The sequence below is a fragment of the Aptenodytes forsteri genome, unplaced genomic scaffold, assembly GCF_000699145.1.
Source record: "Aptenodytes forsteri isolate BGI_AS27 unplaced genomic scaffold, ASM69914v1 Scaffold104, whole genome shotgun sequence".
In the NCBI taxonomy this organism is placed as follows: Eukaryota; Metazoa; Chordata; class Aves; order Sphenisciformes; family Spheniscidae; genus Aptenodytes; species Aptenodytes forsteri.
In genome coordinates, this window is record NW_008795943.1 from 1,716,589 (window position 1) to 1,732,533 (window position 15,945).

The following is a 15,945-nucleotide window of genomic DNA, read 5'->3' on the forward strand; positions in this document are numbered from 1 at the left end:
AGGTGGGACCGGCGGCCGCCGGCTGCCCCCGGGCAGGAGAAGGGCGGGCCTTCCAGGGAGCCCCCGGGCAGGGACGCGGGGCAGCGGTCTCCACGCTGGTCGGGCTGGCAGCAGTCCCCTTCTCCTCCTCCTACCCTCTCCTGCAGCAAGAGGGTAGGGGCGCGCAGGGAAAACAACCCGAAATACACCAAAAAAACCACCCCAAAAAGGGCAGGCGAGGTCTCTGCAAAGGAGGAGCCCCACAGAGAGCAGCCCTCTCAGCCAGCCGTGCCCCAGGAGCCCTGCCGGGGTCAGCCCCAGCGCACACCGCTGCAGAGATCCCTTGCCCCATAATGAGAGCTTGTGGTAAAATCAGTGCGGGCTGCAGCCAAAAACCTGGTCAGGCTGCCGCCGCCTCACCCCACGCATCCCCTCCTGGCTCCGGCTGCAGCCACACACCGCCCAGAGCTGCAGAAAGTTGTGCAACTCACAGCCTCATCTCCCGGGGGAGTGACCCGCGTCAGCAGAGAGGCGATTTTCCCTCCGGATGATATCACTTCGGAAACCGTTACACCAGAGCAAGTGTGGAAAGCGCCCATGCGCGGCATGAGTAAGCGGTGCTGCCGCAGGAGGCACAGCCCCAAGTGACGGCGGGCTCTGGCCGGGCAAAGGTCACCCGGAGCTCCCACCAGGATTTTCAGCCACGCTGGTGGGGCTGAGCAAGGGGCGGCCGAGTCCCCACAGCTGCAGGTGCCAAGCGCAAGATGCCAGCACCACCGTGGCTGGGTCACAGCCCCAGATGGATGCCTTCGCGCAGGGTGATAAAGAACTTGCTCAGCCACGTGGCATTTCACCGGCGGTCCCACAAGAAAAGCATGCTGGACAACCACTTCGTACTGAAGCATCATTTATTAATCATCTGTATCAAGCACACATCTGCTCAGCAACAGTGCGTGACGGGATACAACAGTTGACATCTAACCCGAAGGGAGGCACACGATTACAGGATCTGGCACAGCGGGAGGAAGTGTACTGAACGCTCTGGAAAGACAACCTGGGTGCAACACAGTGCTCAGGATATGTTGTTAGGAGGCTGAAGACCAGGGAGAATAAAATCAGGAATAGAACTAAGATCGGAGCTGACTTGTGCTTCGGCCAGTGATTTAAAAACCAGTTACCCTCCTTGCATATAATAAATAGGTAGAAGTGTAAAGAACTTTCTCCCTCCCTCATTGCTCCCACACAGACATCAGTGGCAGAGGAAGGACGAAGTGACATTTCGTGTCAGATCAGCTACGAAACCCAACCACCACCAAGGAACAGCTGAGCGCCAACGCGTTTCCCGTTCACACACATGCTTCACAGGGATGCAGCCCCTTGGACTGCCTCCTCCCAGGGAGGAGGGCTGAGTGCCTGCCCTGGCACCCCACAGAGCAGCACCAGCCTTCCCTGGCTGTCTCCAGAGGCTTCATCTTTCATCCCTTTCCCCCCCGAAAGCACATCCCTCCCTCAAAGGCAGCCTGCGGGTTTTCATGTCTAGCTGTTGCCTAGCTAGGACCACGCAGGTCAGTGCTACACCGAAGGCTCTTTGGAGGGAACCGTGTCAGCAGCACAGATCGAGAAACCCAGCAAGCATCTGAGTGGAAAGCCTCAACGCTTCTGCAACTCAAGCGGGCAGTAATGTGGAGATGAGGAAAGCCAGGCCCATCCAGGCACACACCGCGACAGATGCCTTGGACTGAATCACCGCGCACACTTCAGATACAATCTAGAGTTAAGAAACTCACAGGTTTTAGCAGGGCTGAAAAATATGCCAAGCAACCAATAGGTCGCTGAGACACCAGAGGGAGCTTCAGCTTGATAGAAAAAGACTTTGAAGGCAGAGAGTGGGGGATAATGATAAAATGCTTCTGCTCTGAGGAGTTTCTAAACCTCCCTGTACCCCACAGCCTGTGGAGGGAAGCCAGGGGCTGGATCCAGGACAGGACAGGGATCAGCATCTTCAATTCTTGCCACGAGGAAAATAAAAAAAAAGCAGCTTTGGGGTTTTTGCCCAGCTCAGTGCTCAAGCCTGGTCAATGAGCATCCGGAGAGAAAATCCGGTGGCAAGAGTTTGCATCTTGAAGATTTATTTAGCTCCTATTAAAGCAGCTGAACAAAACCCCAGCCAAACTATGGTGGAACAGCTCTACCATGCTGCAGGAACAGGTTGTAGCTCCTCTCTAAAGATTAATCCTGGTACGGCTCTTTAGTTGCAAATCCAAAGCACAATTCTGACTGAAAGAGAGAGATGCTTGAAAGATGACAGAGCAGCTCATAGTCCTAGACAAATGCGTGTGAGAACTTAAATGCGTTTAAGTTCTGCACCCGCACCCTGGCAACTCCCTGTCCTGGTACCGCTGTAGGTGACAGACCTCACACCCTGCACCGAGGGGAGCTCCCCGCACCCCCACGCAGGCTGGCACTCAGCGGGGCAGGAGTTCTCGGGTCTGCCTCTGCCAGCTGACAGGCACACACGCAGCCAGCTTAATGCTGCTGACACGATGGCATTCAACACCTGAATTTCTGGGCCAAAGTGCTTTCACCCCGGCTCAGCCCGCCAGAGACAGCAACAACTCAGAGCTGAGGAGGTCAGCCAATACCTACCAATACTTAGAATACTTTAAACACTGCTCTTCACATCGGAAAAACCCTCATCCAGTTAATCATCCAATTCCTCCCAGACACTAAAAGGTGCTTCACTGCAAGGACAGTTAAATTAAAAGTGATGAATCACACACCCCATCTATGCGAAGCTGCTTTACAGCTATGTACACCAAAGTAGCATCATTCCCAGAAAAAGTCTGATCAGCAAATCACACCTTGAAACTCATTGTGGGATATTTTTTTCCCTGGAAAACCTACCACCTCAAAGGCAACAGAAAAATTCAAAGAGATTGGTCCTTTCTGGGGGAGTTTGGGAAGGGCCACAGTAGACAGGACTCTACACCAGCACAGAGAGTAACTCGGACTCATGAAATGCTACAGACATCGGATCTCCTGACACACCGCACACGCACGCACAGGGCAAAAATCAAGAGGAACTTTTAAGTGCAGGATTCCAGCAAGTCCAGCATCAGCAAGATGCAAAAAGTAAACTGCAAGGTAATTCGGGTATTATTCCAGGGAAGATCAGAGACGGTTCAGGCAGCTGCCCGCAAGTATTTCAGCTAGAGAAAAGAATTCACGAGGGCTCTTCTCCTCACTAAAACTGGTACCAGGACTGCAAGCTGGTCCCCCTCTAAGTAGGGCTGTTTCACGCTGCGCTTGCCAGGAGCAAAGTGCCCACCCCTGCAGGGAGAAGCTCCACGGGGTGTATGGGTTTGCACACCCCTGGGAAACAGCCACCACCTACCCCAAGCCAGCAGATGCCTGAGCGAGCTTCTGCCTGTGCATTACAGCCACATGAGCAGAGAGCTTGCTCTGGAGGGAGCAGTGATGCTGCTCGCCCAGGTTTTTTTTTACCCAAAAGCATGTGGCTGTTGTCCCTGACACTGGGAAAGACCTTCTCCTGGCCAGTCAAGTCTGATGACTGAGTGAGCCCTTTCCATACAGGATCTCAGATTGCTGCAGGCCCTTTGTGTAACCTATAAAGGACCAAAAGTGTCAGTGCTTCTAATCTACAAGTCTAATGGGTTAATCCAAAACCAAAACGCACAACACAGAAAAGCCAAGCATGGGACCTACGACAGACAAATATTTGTTCTTTCTTGTAAGACTCACAGGGCAGACTCCTGCTGAGACACAAAGAATACTGCGTGCTGTAGCACTCCTTTCCTAAAATATCACCTAAAGATGCTTACGTATTACAGATGATTTGGCATCAGAGCTAGGGAGCATCAGTGCCAGCACAGGGTATATGCTAGAAAGATGACTCCACACGACAGGGTTTTCACATCACCTCAGGCTACAAAGTGCTTACAGGTTGTGTTGGGACCACGGCTGGCACTGCTCTGACGACATGTATCTGCCATCGCTCCCTGCCCACTCCAGGCATACAAGCAAGTTCAGCTCACCGCAGGCAGCATCACCCACACTGCCTAAGCCCAGCATGCCATCTGTGCCAGATCAGACAGATGGCTCTTCTTGGGTCACAAGACGGCGACAGGGTAATGCCATAAGCTCAGCAGATCTGATTTCACTGCCCCTCTCTGCTCTATGTGATGTGAAGACTCAAAAGTCTTCCTGGTCTAGTTTAGAGAGGATGGTGCTTCTGGTTCTTTATTTACCGTAGATATCAATAAAAGTCAGGGAAGCCTTCCTCCTCCTCCGCACTGGAGAAGAGCACATGCATATAAGAAAGCTTAACAAAGAAATCCTCTCTCCAGAGCAAAGTCAAGTGCTAAGGCCAAGACTTTAAATGGTCTCATTTCAAATCACTTAAAAGTGCTTGCCAAGATCTGCTCGGCCTCCCAGGCTCCCATACTCGCCACTTCTGCCACCTGAGCGCCCGTCGGGGCAAAGCCACACACCCAACGTAAACAAGCAAGCACAACACACACACAAGCACACGCTGAAAGCCATCCCGGCCTCCTCTGCACATCACAAAGCAGCAGTAAAGGTTTCAAAGCCCAGTTAAGTCCTTTGCATCTCTCCTTCACAGATGACTCAAAAGCAGGGCTAGGAAGCTCTTTTGTACATTCAACTGTAAAACACATGAGGAAGAGAAGCAAGACAACTCTCCTGATTGTTGCTACTGCCTACAGCAAGTTTTGGTACAGATATCCTCTCTTATAGGCACTCAGTGGGTAAAACGTAGCCACAACAAACTTGCCATCAAAAATCTTTCCAGTCAGCATTTTTTGGGCTGCTTTGGAATCACCAGCATTTGCATATTCAACAAAGACCTGAAAGACAGAGAGGAGAAATAGGACTTCCAGTGCAGCATGCCACCCACCCCCTCCCACCCCTGCAACCAGGGAAACAGTTCCCAAACAAATTTTTCCCCTCTATCCCTGGTTGAGCCCAGAGCAGTGGAGCTAAAAAGGAAGGAGCTGCACCCCTGAACTGGAATTTCACCTCTTGCTCTTCATTTCTAAGGGCAGCATATTTGGTGAGATGGGAGAAAGTATGATGATGCTCTACATCTTCAACGCCTCCTTCTCCCACCCATCGGCTTCTCCCCTTCTCTCCCATATCCTGGCTGCCCTGCTAAGCTGTTTGGGGACCTCCCAGGTTAGGCAACCTTACATAACCAGGAAGGAACCTGTGCTGTCCTTCAAGATAACCAGCTATTTTTAGCACTGTCATCAGCCAGGAGACTTCCAGGAGCTGAGCAGCAGTCCTGCAGCACATGAACCGTAGTGGGAATATACAGCCTCTTCCCTCCATTCACTTACTTGGCCTTTACCAGGATTCTCCTTTGGAATAAGCAAGGAAACCACCGGTCCGTATTTCTGACACTCCTCCCTTATGTCTTCCAGGATATCTGAGAAAGGAAAGAGCTGGTTGTCTTTCACCTTGCAAGCTAGGATGAGCCAAGAAACAAATGAAGGCCAGATGAACACATCAAGAACATTCAGTCAACAGATAGTCTTTTCCTCACAATTTAAAATAAACAATCGAGAGGTGCCACGGACGAAGCTGACATTGCTTAATGGCCATATAACAAGATGAAGTGTCTGAACTGGGGCTCAGGAACACAGACCTGCAGGCAGTGAATCCCAGACAGCGGGGCTTGGAGCACATGAACAGTGCTTTTCCTTGCACACAAAGCCTAGCCTTCCCGTAGCTAAAACATTTGGGATTTGTGAGTGCTTTTTTTTTTTTGGTTACGGTGCTTGGAGGAGGGAAACTAGAGTAGCTGCCACAAACCCTTCTTTGTGTGAACAGAACTCAGCCTTTTAACTCTCATCCCCAGAGCTCTAGCTTTTGCCACTCACGTGGATTTGAGAGCAAGCAGAAAAGCCTTGCCACCTACCACGTACAGTTTTTGCTACAGTTTAAGAACTCCAATGAGATATTTCAGTTCTCTGCCGAGATCCTGGATAAGTTCACTAGCAAACTTTTGAGGATCTCTGCTACTGGGCTTGAGAGTCCTCCGCATGTCCAGCAGAAGCTCAGAGCCACAAACACATTATGAGGTCTGTGGGCATTTAACCAAAGAAGAAAATAAAAAAACACCTTTTTTTTTTTCCTTCTCTTAACCTGGGATCCTTCAAGAACTCACTACAAGCTTTGCTTTCTGTTTCAATTTTTTAGTCTATTCTGTGTTGGTGCAGTTGACCCACTTGGTACCAAATCTCAGCTGAGCAACTCTTTGTTTGCTGTTCTTGCGCCTGTTAATTGCTCTTCTACTTGCTCTCACATTCCCAAAGCCAAACAAAACGGAGCCTGTAAGACGACTTCGCTATATGGGAATTGCACAGCTTGCACCAACCTTCATATTCTTCTTCGCACTGCAGAGAAGCATCGCTTAGAACATTTAGCAGCCTCAGCACAGGCGTGGGGAGCATCACCAAATCTTCGATATGGGGAGCTGTTTGATACCCACAGAGTTAGAGAAAAGAAAAGATCAAAGTCCAAAGGAGCAAGAAAACAGGAAGTTGACTCAATATGCACAATCATACACAAGCACTTATCGCTCTTTGCAGTACAGTTTTGCTTCTCTCAACTATTACCTGCATTTACAGCTTGTATTCTCCCTGTTTCCAGCTTATCTTCACCTGTGCACTGAGACACTCTTCCAAAGGGTTCAGTGCACTCTGCAATTACGCTAAGGCCAGCACCTGACATTGCTTTTAAAATTACAAAGCTAGCAGAAATTAAGACTACAGTTATGTCTACTTAGCTCAGGTTCAGAAATTGATGTGACCTCAAGAGCTATGCTAGTTGAGCAAACTGCCCTGTACATATGGAGATGCAAGAAGATGAAAGAACTACTCTGTAACCTGCCTCTCCTGTTACTGCCACCAGACAAGCTGAAAACAGGCCAGCCAGCTTCTGTCACTCCAATTCTTAAGCCATACTAAGGCACAAGTCTCATCTCTCTCTAGGATATCTTTCAGTTCTTCCCTAAACGCCATGTAAACCCTCCCTTCAAAATCCAACTGCAATGCACTGTTTTGAAGACCACCATACAATCTTGCAACAGAAATGGGGAAAACTACTTAGTTACTTAAACAATGCAGTGCTATAGAATAAGGCATGGCCACAAGAGGGTGGCCACAAGGTGGGTAAGCAGTGATCCTGTGAACAACTTTACAGGAGCAGAAATAAAGGTCGCTGCCATGGGGTGCTTGGCTCTAAAAACAGGGAGCTCCAGGATGGCCTGGAACAGTGTAGCATGGATACTACTGTGGAAGAAGGAGACAGTCAAGGTGGACAGACTAACGCCAAACTATGAGAGTCACGTCCGAGAGGACACCCAGTCCTCTAGAAACTCAAAGCAGCAGGGACAGCATCACTACTCCAGGGACAAGAGCTTGATTTCATGTTCCTGAAAGGGACTGGCAGGCCAGTCATGAATTTAAGATCTGGGAGCCCAACTTGCAGTACTTGGAGAGTGTTAATGTTTTTATTTGTATTGGCAGCTACAGTAGCCAAACACAATAGCAGTACCTCACAGTTCTCACACTTGACAGTGAGAGAGAGGAGAGAAAATGGAGGAAATGGCTCCAGTTCTCCAGTATGAGCCTTCTGACTACATTTGCAAAAATAGCAGGCTATTATTTCCTTGGAAATACTTTTCCAAGCTAAGCACACAATACATATGAGGGACCTGACATCTCTGCCAGACACAGACAGAAAACGTTGATTTCATAGTGTAAGAGGAGATGATAGGCAAGCACACACGCTATAAATCTCCTCCTGTCTGACATGGAAGAGTCCTTATGAAAAGCTGAGAGGATGAAAGGCCTTATCAGTCTAGACGATGCCTAGACAGCGCTCAGGGATAGCCCTTCGAAGAAAGGTGCTGCATTCAGATAACCAGGCATGTTCCACCTCCAGGCGAACCTCTGGGACCATTCTTCCACAGGACTGTTGGCAACCAAGAGACAACATCAGATGAACCAGGGACTGAAAGAACATTTAAGTGTCGCCGCGGTCTTACATGCTGCCCCTTTTATTCAAGTAAGCCTGTCCTTCATTTCATACATCTTTTTTCAGAGAGGGAGACAAACCAACCCCTAGGACTCAGAGCCATCTGGTCTTCCTGTAATCAAGTGACAAATGCATTTCTTGCAATACCCTTCTGCTCTAGGAGGTACTTTCTGCCCAGCCCCTCTGCTCCCCTTCAAAGTGCCAGGTGATACCAATCACACTGACAACACAGGGCTGCAGCCTGCAAGCAGCTCAGGAAAGGTGATGAACTGGAAAGTCAAGACTTGGCTGTAAATGACAAGGAAAGCCATTCTCAGCTCTCTTTGCTCTAAACAGAACAACTGTGTCCAAGTGAAAGGCAATGACAGATCATTTTTTGACTTCCCAGGAAAGCAACAGTAAATGCTTTGTGCAGACAAGCTTATGTACAGGTTTGGCAAAGAAGAGAAGCAGCAACTAAGAAAAATTGAAGCTGTTGTATAAACTTGTAGCCCTAACCACAGAAGCACCTCCCTAGGTACAGTTAGAGGTCTGTGTGTTTAAAACTAGACCAGAAAGCACTGCCAATATACTATTCCCTCTGCTCTAAAGCAATACTGGCTGCAAGGTTCAGCTCCTTCCACGGAAGGTGGCTTTGATTACAACAGTCCCAGTTTCTGAGATGCAAGAGAAGTTTGAAAACAGGAACGAGTTTGTAACCTTTACCTAATACACAGGAATGGCAGTATCTTGACGTGACCTCAAGAGGCAATACTTAACCTTCACTGCAAGGTAAACCAAGCAGCTTAAGAAAAGCAGGGCTGAGATTCAAGGGAAAATGCTAGCCCAGCCAGAAGCTGGATGCCTGAAGCATTAATTTATGTTGCAGAAAAGCTGGACACAAAGCTCTTCACTGGTGTTCTTGAAAGCAGACAAGCTCTGGGGAATGCTACCATGTTGCTTTTGGAACAGAAAACAGGAAGGGATGAGAGCCTAAACAGGGCGGTCTCAGCCCATCTTTTGCTGACAGTGTGCAACCCACATGGGGGGGTCCTGGGGAAACACCACCATTTTATTAAATTGAAGAGAAAGTGCCAGATCAAAGCGACAGTGACATCTGTCTGTGACCTGCCACTCACGGACCAGAAGAGGCAGGCCAGTCACTGCAAAAATAGGCTTGCACCACAAGAACACACTAGGATTATTCGACCTGTGTAGAGGAGGCAGCAGCAGATGCTACCACCAGCCACTGCCCTAGTCGCTCACATTCCTGGCTTCTGAACTGGGAAACTCTTGGCATAAGAAAAAACATCCACTCACCATAAATAGCACTGCACCCTTCAAAAGCACTTTACGGGTCACAATATTAGGTAAGTACCTTGGTTATTTCTGTCCCCTCAGATGAATGCTGCTGCCAATACACTCCTGGTCAGTTTGATCTGGGCAGAATTTACCGGGAGTCCAACCAGGGAAAAGCGACAGCCTGCAGGGCTAGAGGGGCAGGGCAGCACTGAGAGCACAGGCATCGCTCTGACCTGCCTGCTGTGGTACTGCAGAGGGCTGGCGAGCGCCGCAAAGAGCAAAGGAGCAGCAATGAGGCCAGAACCAGAAAAAACACAATTTAAATGCACTCTGTGCTGCTTCCAGTACATGCTGAGAAAGCAGCGAGCAGGGGCGACGTGCGCAGCTTACCAAAGGGAATGCTGAAGAACGGGCTGCATAAAGCCTTCTCAGCGGAGGCTCGCTTTCCTTGGTCACAATGAAGCATGCTGGAAGAGAAGACACCCTTATGCTCTTGCACATGACATTCCTGCATTGACAAATTCAACTCAAGCTGGAAGCCAGTACAGAGGAATACCCTATCTTTGGGGTGCTTACGGTACAAAAAGAAGAGTGAGAAGCACATCTTCCAATTCACAGCTGAAACACACTGGAAAGATCCTCTGAAAGCATTTTGGGTACATGGTACAGTAGACTTTCCTTCTTGATGTCTCTCAGCACCAAATTATGGAAGTTGCTCACTTACAAGTTCACAAGAAACATAGCATATTCCAGCTCCACCTCCCCAGCCCATTCAGCCCACGTCTCAGGCACACATGCAGTCTCATGAAAGTGATCACACTCCAAGGAGCTCCCACATCTTTCCACAAATGGGATTCAAAGCAGGTAATAGCCCAGGGCTTGCCTGAGAACATCCCCTACTCGGCTTTACCAGTGGCTCCTGATGCTATTTCTGCCAAGTTGTGTCCTCATTCACTCTGTAGCCTCAGAGCAGAGTCAAAGGACAGCAAAAACAATCCCCTCAGCAGACCTCTCAGTAGAGAGCTGCACAAGTCCATTCGAATCTTGACAGCAGTGGAGAAGCAGCACTGTCTGCCCCCCCTCCCTTGTTTCTGACAACACTCCCCTAAAGCAGCAAAGTCTCCGGTTTTCTCCAAATATAACCTCACTGGCAGGAAGTGCAAAGCACTGAAACAGCAAATGAACATCATGACTGATATTCTTTATGTGCTTACTCCAAACTGTGCCAAAATCAGAGGAGCTGAAGCATCTCTGCTGATGCTTGCACTTGTTACTAGCACAGTGGCAGGGAAATTTTTTAAGACAGACAGACAGAAAGACAAATAGACGTGTTAGGTGTGGGCTCTAAGTTACCAAGAGCAAGGCATGAGACTTTACAGAGCACATCTTTAAGCAACAGTTAGTAAATATGATAAGATACCTTTTGATAAGGTCTCTGAGGTGATAAGCTGGAATGGCTGAATTAACCACCCCTTCACTGGCAAATATGCGATCAATGATGGCCGAACTGTTTGTCTGGAAAGAAGAAGAAACAGTGCTTAGGGAGGAAAGAAAAGACCAGTGCAAAGCTTGCAATAACCGATCATTTTCTGGACTGGATGCAGAGGGCTCTGGCACTGTGACGTTTTGTGAGAGATCCCCAATGCTCCAGCCTCACACGTTAAACCAGCAGGTCCACATCAGATGAAGTTTTTCCCATTTGCCTGTGCGAAAGCTGGAAATTTCCATGTGCAGGCAAATTTGCTGTTACTGTGGACATTATGATGCTGAAAGGATACTCTTACTGGGAAGGGGAACACAAAACAAAATTATTTCATACAGAACAGAGGACAGAGTCAGGCTCCAGGCTCACAACACAGAGTCTTCTTGTTTTCTCAGGATATAGACTTACAAGCACATCCCCAAATTAGAGCTAACGTTAGACTAAAACAAGCAAATAATTACTCTGTCATTGTGCTGCTGAACTAGCTGGCAGCCACCAGCCATCCATTTTGTTCTTCCTTCTCTGCCACACTACAGCCAGTACAACTCACCTCCCAAATCTTGGCAAGACACAGGCTCCAAACACAGACTCCCAGAGCCTTCAGCTTTCAGTAACCTGAACACAGTCAGCATTCAGACATGCCAGTCCCTTAGGGCAGGAGGGTCTTTAAGGCTCTGGAACCTTAATTCTCAAGGCAACAGGATTAGAGAAACATCCTAGAAACACTCTCTAGTTGCCAGATGCTACCTCACAAATCCAGGTTACGAACAAGAAGCGGGAGGACTCGTTTGGTGCAAGCGAGAATGCCCGCAGCAGCTCTCACTCACCTTCCATTCCTGAGATTGGACTGTATGTTTCAGTTTCATTCCTGAGAACATTTCCAGTAAAACAATTCCCAGACTCCACAGATCCACAGCAGAGGTACACTCCGTCTCACTCTGGAGCCCTGCCTGTGCCAGGCAGTTCTGCAGTTCTGCCTCTGGAGCCCGATACCCGTCGGTTTGAATATATTTCACATCCTATGGAGGATCAAACAAACACAAAAAGTTAATTTTCCAGATTCAAGTTCTCCGCTCTATCCTTAAATCAGTTCACAGTGGCCCTTCCAAATGAGTCACCAAAATACTATTGCTAAATTGACAGAAAGCATTGCACAGCCAGTCGTGTTAGGCAGGCAAGTCAACTTGCTATACTGCTGTGTTGATGAGGAAAAAAACAAGACTGTCTGGAAGAGAAAACATCCCCCAGAAAAACAGCAGGCATCCCACTAACATCTGATCTCTCTGAAAGACAGTACTGCTGGGAGGAAGAGGCTGGATGTCACTGCAGACTGGCCCATTAACCTCTCACAAGCGCAGAAGATGCTAGAAGTTTCAGGATAAGGGTTGAACACCCACATGCTCCCACGTCAGCTGCATGACAGCACAAACAGCCCAGTCTGAACAGCAAGGATCAGTAACAGCTGCCATTATTCAAGTACTGATGTTCTCTGGAACAAAACGTTAAAAGAACGAAGCAGGCACCTAACACTCAGACAGGGAAATTATTAAAGGCGCTTCCCACACACCTCTTCCTTCTCCCCCTCGCAGCCAGAAGTGCTGCAGCAATCAATACCTGCCCGGCTGCCATGGCTGGCAGAGTGAAATAAAATGCCCATGCGCTGCCTGCTTAAAAGAAAACAGGAAATTACAGAATCACACAATTGCTGGCTGGAGGGGCTGCTCTGAAGGTCTCCAGTCCAGCCTCCTGCTCACAGCCACTACCTGATCAGTCAGTTGTGGCTTTGTCTAGCCAAGTCTTGTAAGTGTCCAAAGACAAACTGCATGCTGCATCTTTTTAACGTGGGAGGGCTTGTTTTAGACACACTGATGCGACTCAAGGAATGACAGAATATGCAAGCCTACTTCCTGGATAAGGCGCAGGACTGGGAATTCCCATATATTCTTACCATGGGAATATATTCAAACCAAAATTACCTGGTTCTCTGACTGAAAATAAAGTTTACAAAAGACATTTTCGGGCAATAGAGCTCAAAAGCGTTTTATGAACATAAAAAAAAATTGATACACAAATTGCTCATCAGCATCCCTCCTCCTATCAGCAAAGAGCAGAACCTCTAGCATGGCAAAAGCAGTTTAGCAGCCCCACCAAACAACATTTAGAGATAGAGAAAACACTGTGGTCAATGCCACCAGCAAAAATTGCGAGATGGAATTTCACTCCTACCATCTAAAGCATTTTGAGATATGCAAGTGGCTGAGACCTTGCTCTATGTACAGCCATTCTCTGTTAAACAGTAACGGCAGGAAAAGTTATGCAAGGATAAGCTCGGCAGAGTTGTCACAAATAAAGGTAGTATAGTCTTGACTCAGACAAGGAAATCATGCACGTATGCTGCTGCCCAAGGCAGGGGTGGTGAGGGGAAGCTGATATCCGGTGCACATTCAAAGCAGGGTCAGAAGATTCACCCGTAAAGCCAGCATATTTCTGAGAACAGGCAAAGGAAACTCAGCCCAAAGAAAGCAGATTGGAAGGAACCATAGAAGCAAATAAAACACCCGATCAACTATTATGAGGCAACTCACAGAGCAAGCAGCAAAACACAGACCTGAATTAAAAAAAGATATCTGCATTAGACACAGGACACCAGGAGAATGTTTTTTGCTGATAGACAGCAACAGATTAGGAGCACAAACCAGCATTCAGCCAAGAACGTGGAAGAACTGAAGAACAACATGGAGGAGTTAAGAAGTACAAACATTAAAAACAGCTCCTGTACCAAAGAATTCAGAGACAGGTCACCCACACAATCCTCTGATATTCACAGATCAGTGGGCTGTACCGTCAGTACCAGGTAAATGAGTAAAAAAAGTATATGAATTTAAAACTTCTAAATGAGTAGAGTGCATGGAGTAGGGACAAGCCAGGACAACATCTGCACAGAAAAATCATAGCTTGTCTACTAGACTTACTGCCCATCACCCAGTGATTAAAGGCAAATTTGCTAAGAGGCTACCTGATGAAAAAGCTTTACTGATACCCCTCACAGGCCATTACTGAGAGAGGGAAGGGTGAAAGAAAGCTCTATCAAGCCAACAGCAGAACCTCCTGAGGCTCTCTGCTTTCATCAGAGGCCGTGGAAGAGAATAAAAAGGGCAAGAACAAACTTACAAAACCCCGTATCACCAAAAAAGTGACAGCATGAAGAGGGAGTGAAAGCCCAGCAAACAGGAAAAGCAGAGCAGAACAGGCAGTGATCTGCCTGCATCAGTAAAGAATGGACACGGCCTACCCACAGCCAGAGTAGGGGCTTTCGTCAACACAATGACATGGAAGAGAAACATCCAGACTTACTGAAAAAGGGAAGCTGCTGAAGACAGGATGAATGTAAAGACAAGCACAAGGACACTACCAGAGATAATGCAATTGACTGGGGAGGCTGATGGTGAAGCCTGGATTAGTGCTACATACGATAAGGGATGATAAAAGGAAATTCTACAGATACGGGTGCTCCCACTCGTCTGACCACATAAAAACTAGCAAACTTTCCAGGAAGCTGAGACACCACTTTTTTCAGTGCATCATTAACTTTGGAATTTGTGGTCACGTGTAGCACAAAGGCTAAAACATCAACAGAAACCAGAGACATGCAAGGAGAATGGGAACGTGAGCTTCTGCTTCTGAGGCCAGACAACATTTTAGCCTTTTCCAGGAAACCCTCAGCACCAGCTCAGCTACTACTCTGATCAGGTCACGCCGAGTCCTACACTCATGAGCCAAAAGCATCACAGACCCACACAACTCAACACAGAGCCAACTGCTTTGAGAGCAGCACGTTCCAAACCTGATTCCCCTCTTTGAAGCTAAGTCCAAAGTCAATGAGCTTAAAGCACTCCTCCTCTGCACTCCACAGGATGTTGCGTGGCTTGAGGTCTGCGTGCACGTAGCCTTTGTGGTGCAGGAATGCCAGGGCTTCAAGAACGTCTCGGGCGCAGTGCTGGATCATCCACATGGAGCAGCCCTGGTTGCTGGAGTGCAGCAGCAGCTCGGACACGCTGATGTCCAGCAGCTCCAGCAGGAGACAGCGAGACGGGCCATTCGCAGAGTAGTGGTTGGTGAACACGCCATACAGCGTCACTACGGTGAGACGCATTGACAGGCATTGGTAACGAGCAATTACACCATCATCACACTCCACCGCTCTCCACTACTGCCCAGAAGACCACAAAAGCTGCAGGAGGCAGCTCCTGTTTTACAAAGGCTGATGTTCAGAGAGACGGAGAACCAAACTTCAGAGGGAAGGAGCAGGGGAAAACCAGCCATGTCACACCTCTGGGCTTCAGCGGACAGGCTGGTCTCACAACGCCCCGCCAGGCTCTGCTAAAGCAACGGGGCCGGGCGCTCCTGCTCAGGACAATCTCTGGGACATAGATAAGCAGATCTCAGTGGGTAAAATGGAGGTAGTACCACTCTTTTTGGGACATCTACCGATCTCTTCCTGTGTGCGTCTAGGTATATTAGAGCATTAAAAAGCGTTTCACACAGACAAAAAATCAGCGTTGGGAGAACCTGGGGGCTTCTAGCAGCCGCCTACGACACACAGGCTTCCTCCTTTCCCAAGCCCATTCCCACCCACGCAGGCAGCCCGGGGGCTCCTGCCAGAGCCAGGCAGGCTGACGGGCAGACACCGCCCCACCGCTGCCCTGTAGGCAGCACGGCTCTCACCGGGACAGCTCAGGCAGCCCTGCCCAACAGAGGACTTAGGGGTGCCCTGCCTGGGGCCACCTACTCTGCCTACCCAAAGGGTGACGCTCATCTCCTGCCTGCTCCTGCCCACCCTAGGGAGGTGACCCGCAGGCCCCCAGCCCAGGGAAGGGGTGGGGTACCCAGGAGCCTGCCCCAAGGGGGTACCTACCAGGAAGCATCCACCACAGGGATGCTGCTTTGGGGTGTCCAGGCTCAGGGCCCTCAAACCTGCCTGCCCAGGGGTGGAAATCCAGGGCACGTTGGTCTGTGGGCCCCTAGCCCTGCCTGTTCCCTAGCCTCGCCTCCCCGGGGCGAAGGAACCCATATTCCCAAAGGGGTTGGGGGTGGATGGTTTGGAGACACTAGTTTGCCCT

General features: G+C 49.0%; 1 protein-coding gene across 1 annotated transcript; it reads right to left on the minus strand.

Annotated features, from left to right (window-relative positions):
* Window positions 1-871: 871 nt before the first annotated feature.
* Window positions 872-14,978, minus strand: UHMK1 (U2AF homology motif kinase 1). Its single transcript, XM_009285351.2, has 7 exons — window positions 14,670-14,978; window positions 11,653-11,844; window positions 10,763-10,857; window positions 9,733-9,809; window positions 6,398-6,496; window positions 5,358-5,446; window positions 872-4,865 (listed from the first exon to the last, which is right to left on the minus strand). Exons 1-7 carry the CDS (start codon window positions 14,976-14,978, stop codon window positions 4,719-4,721), a joined length of 1,008 nt encoding a protein of 335 aa, XP_009283626.1. The 3' UTR covers window positions 872-4,718.
* Window positions 14,979-15,945: the final 967 nt, after the last annotated feature.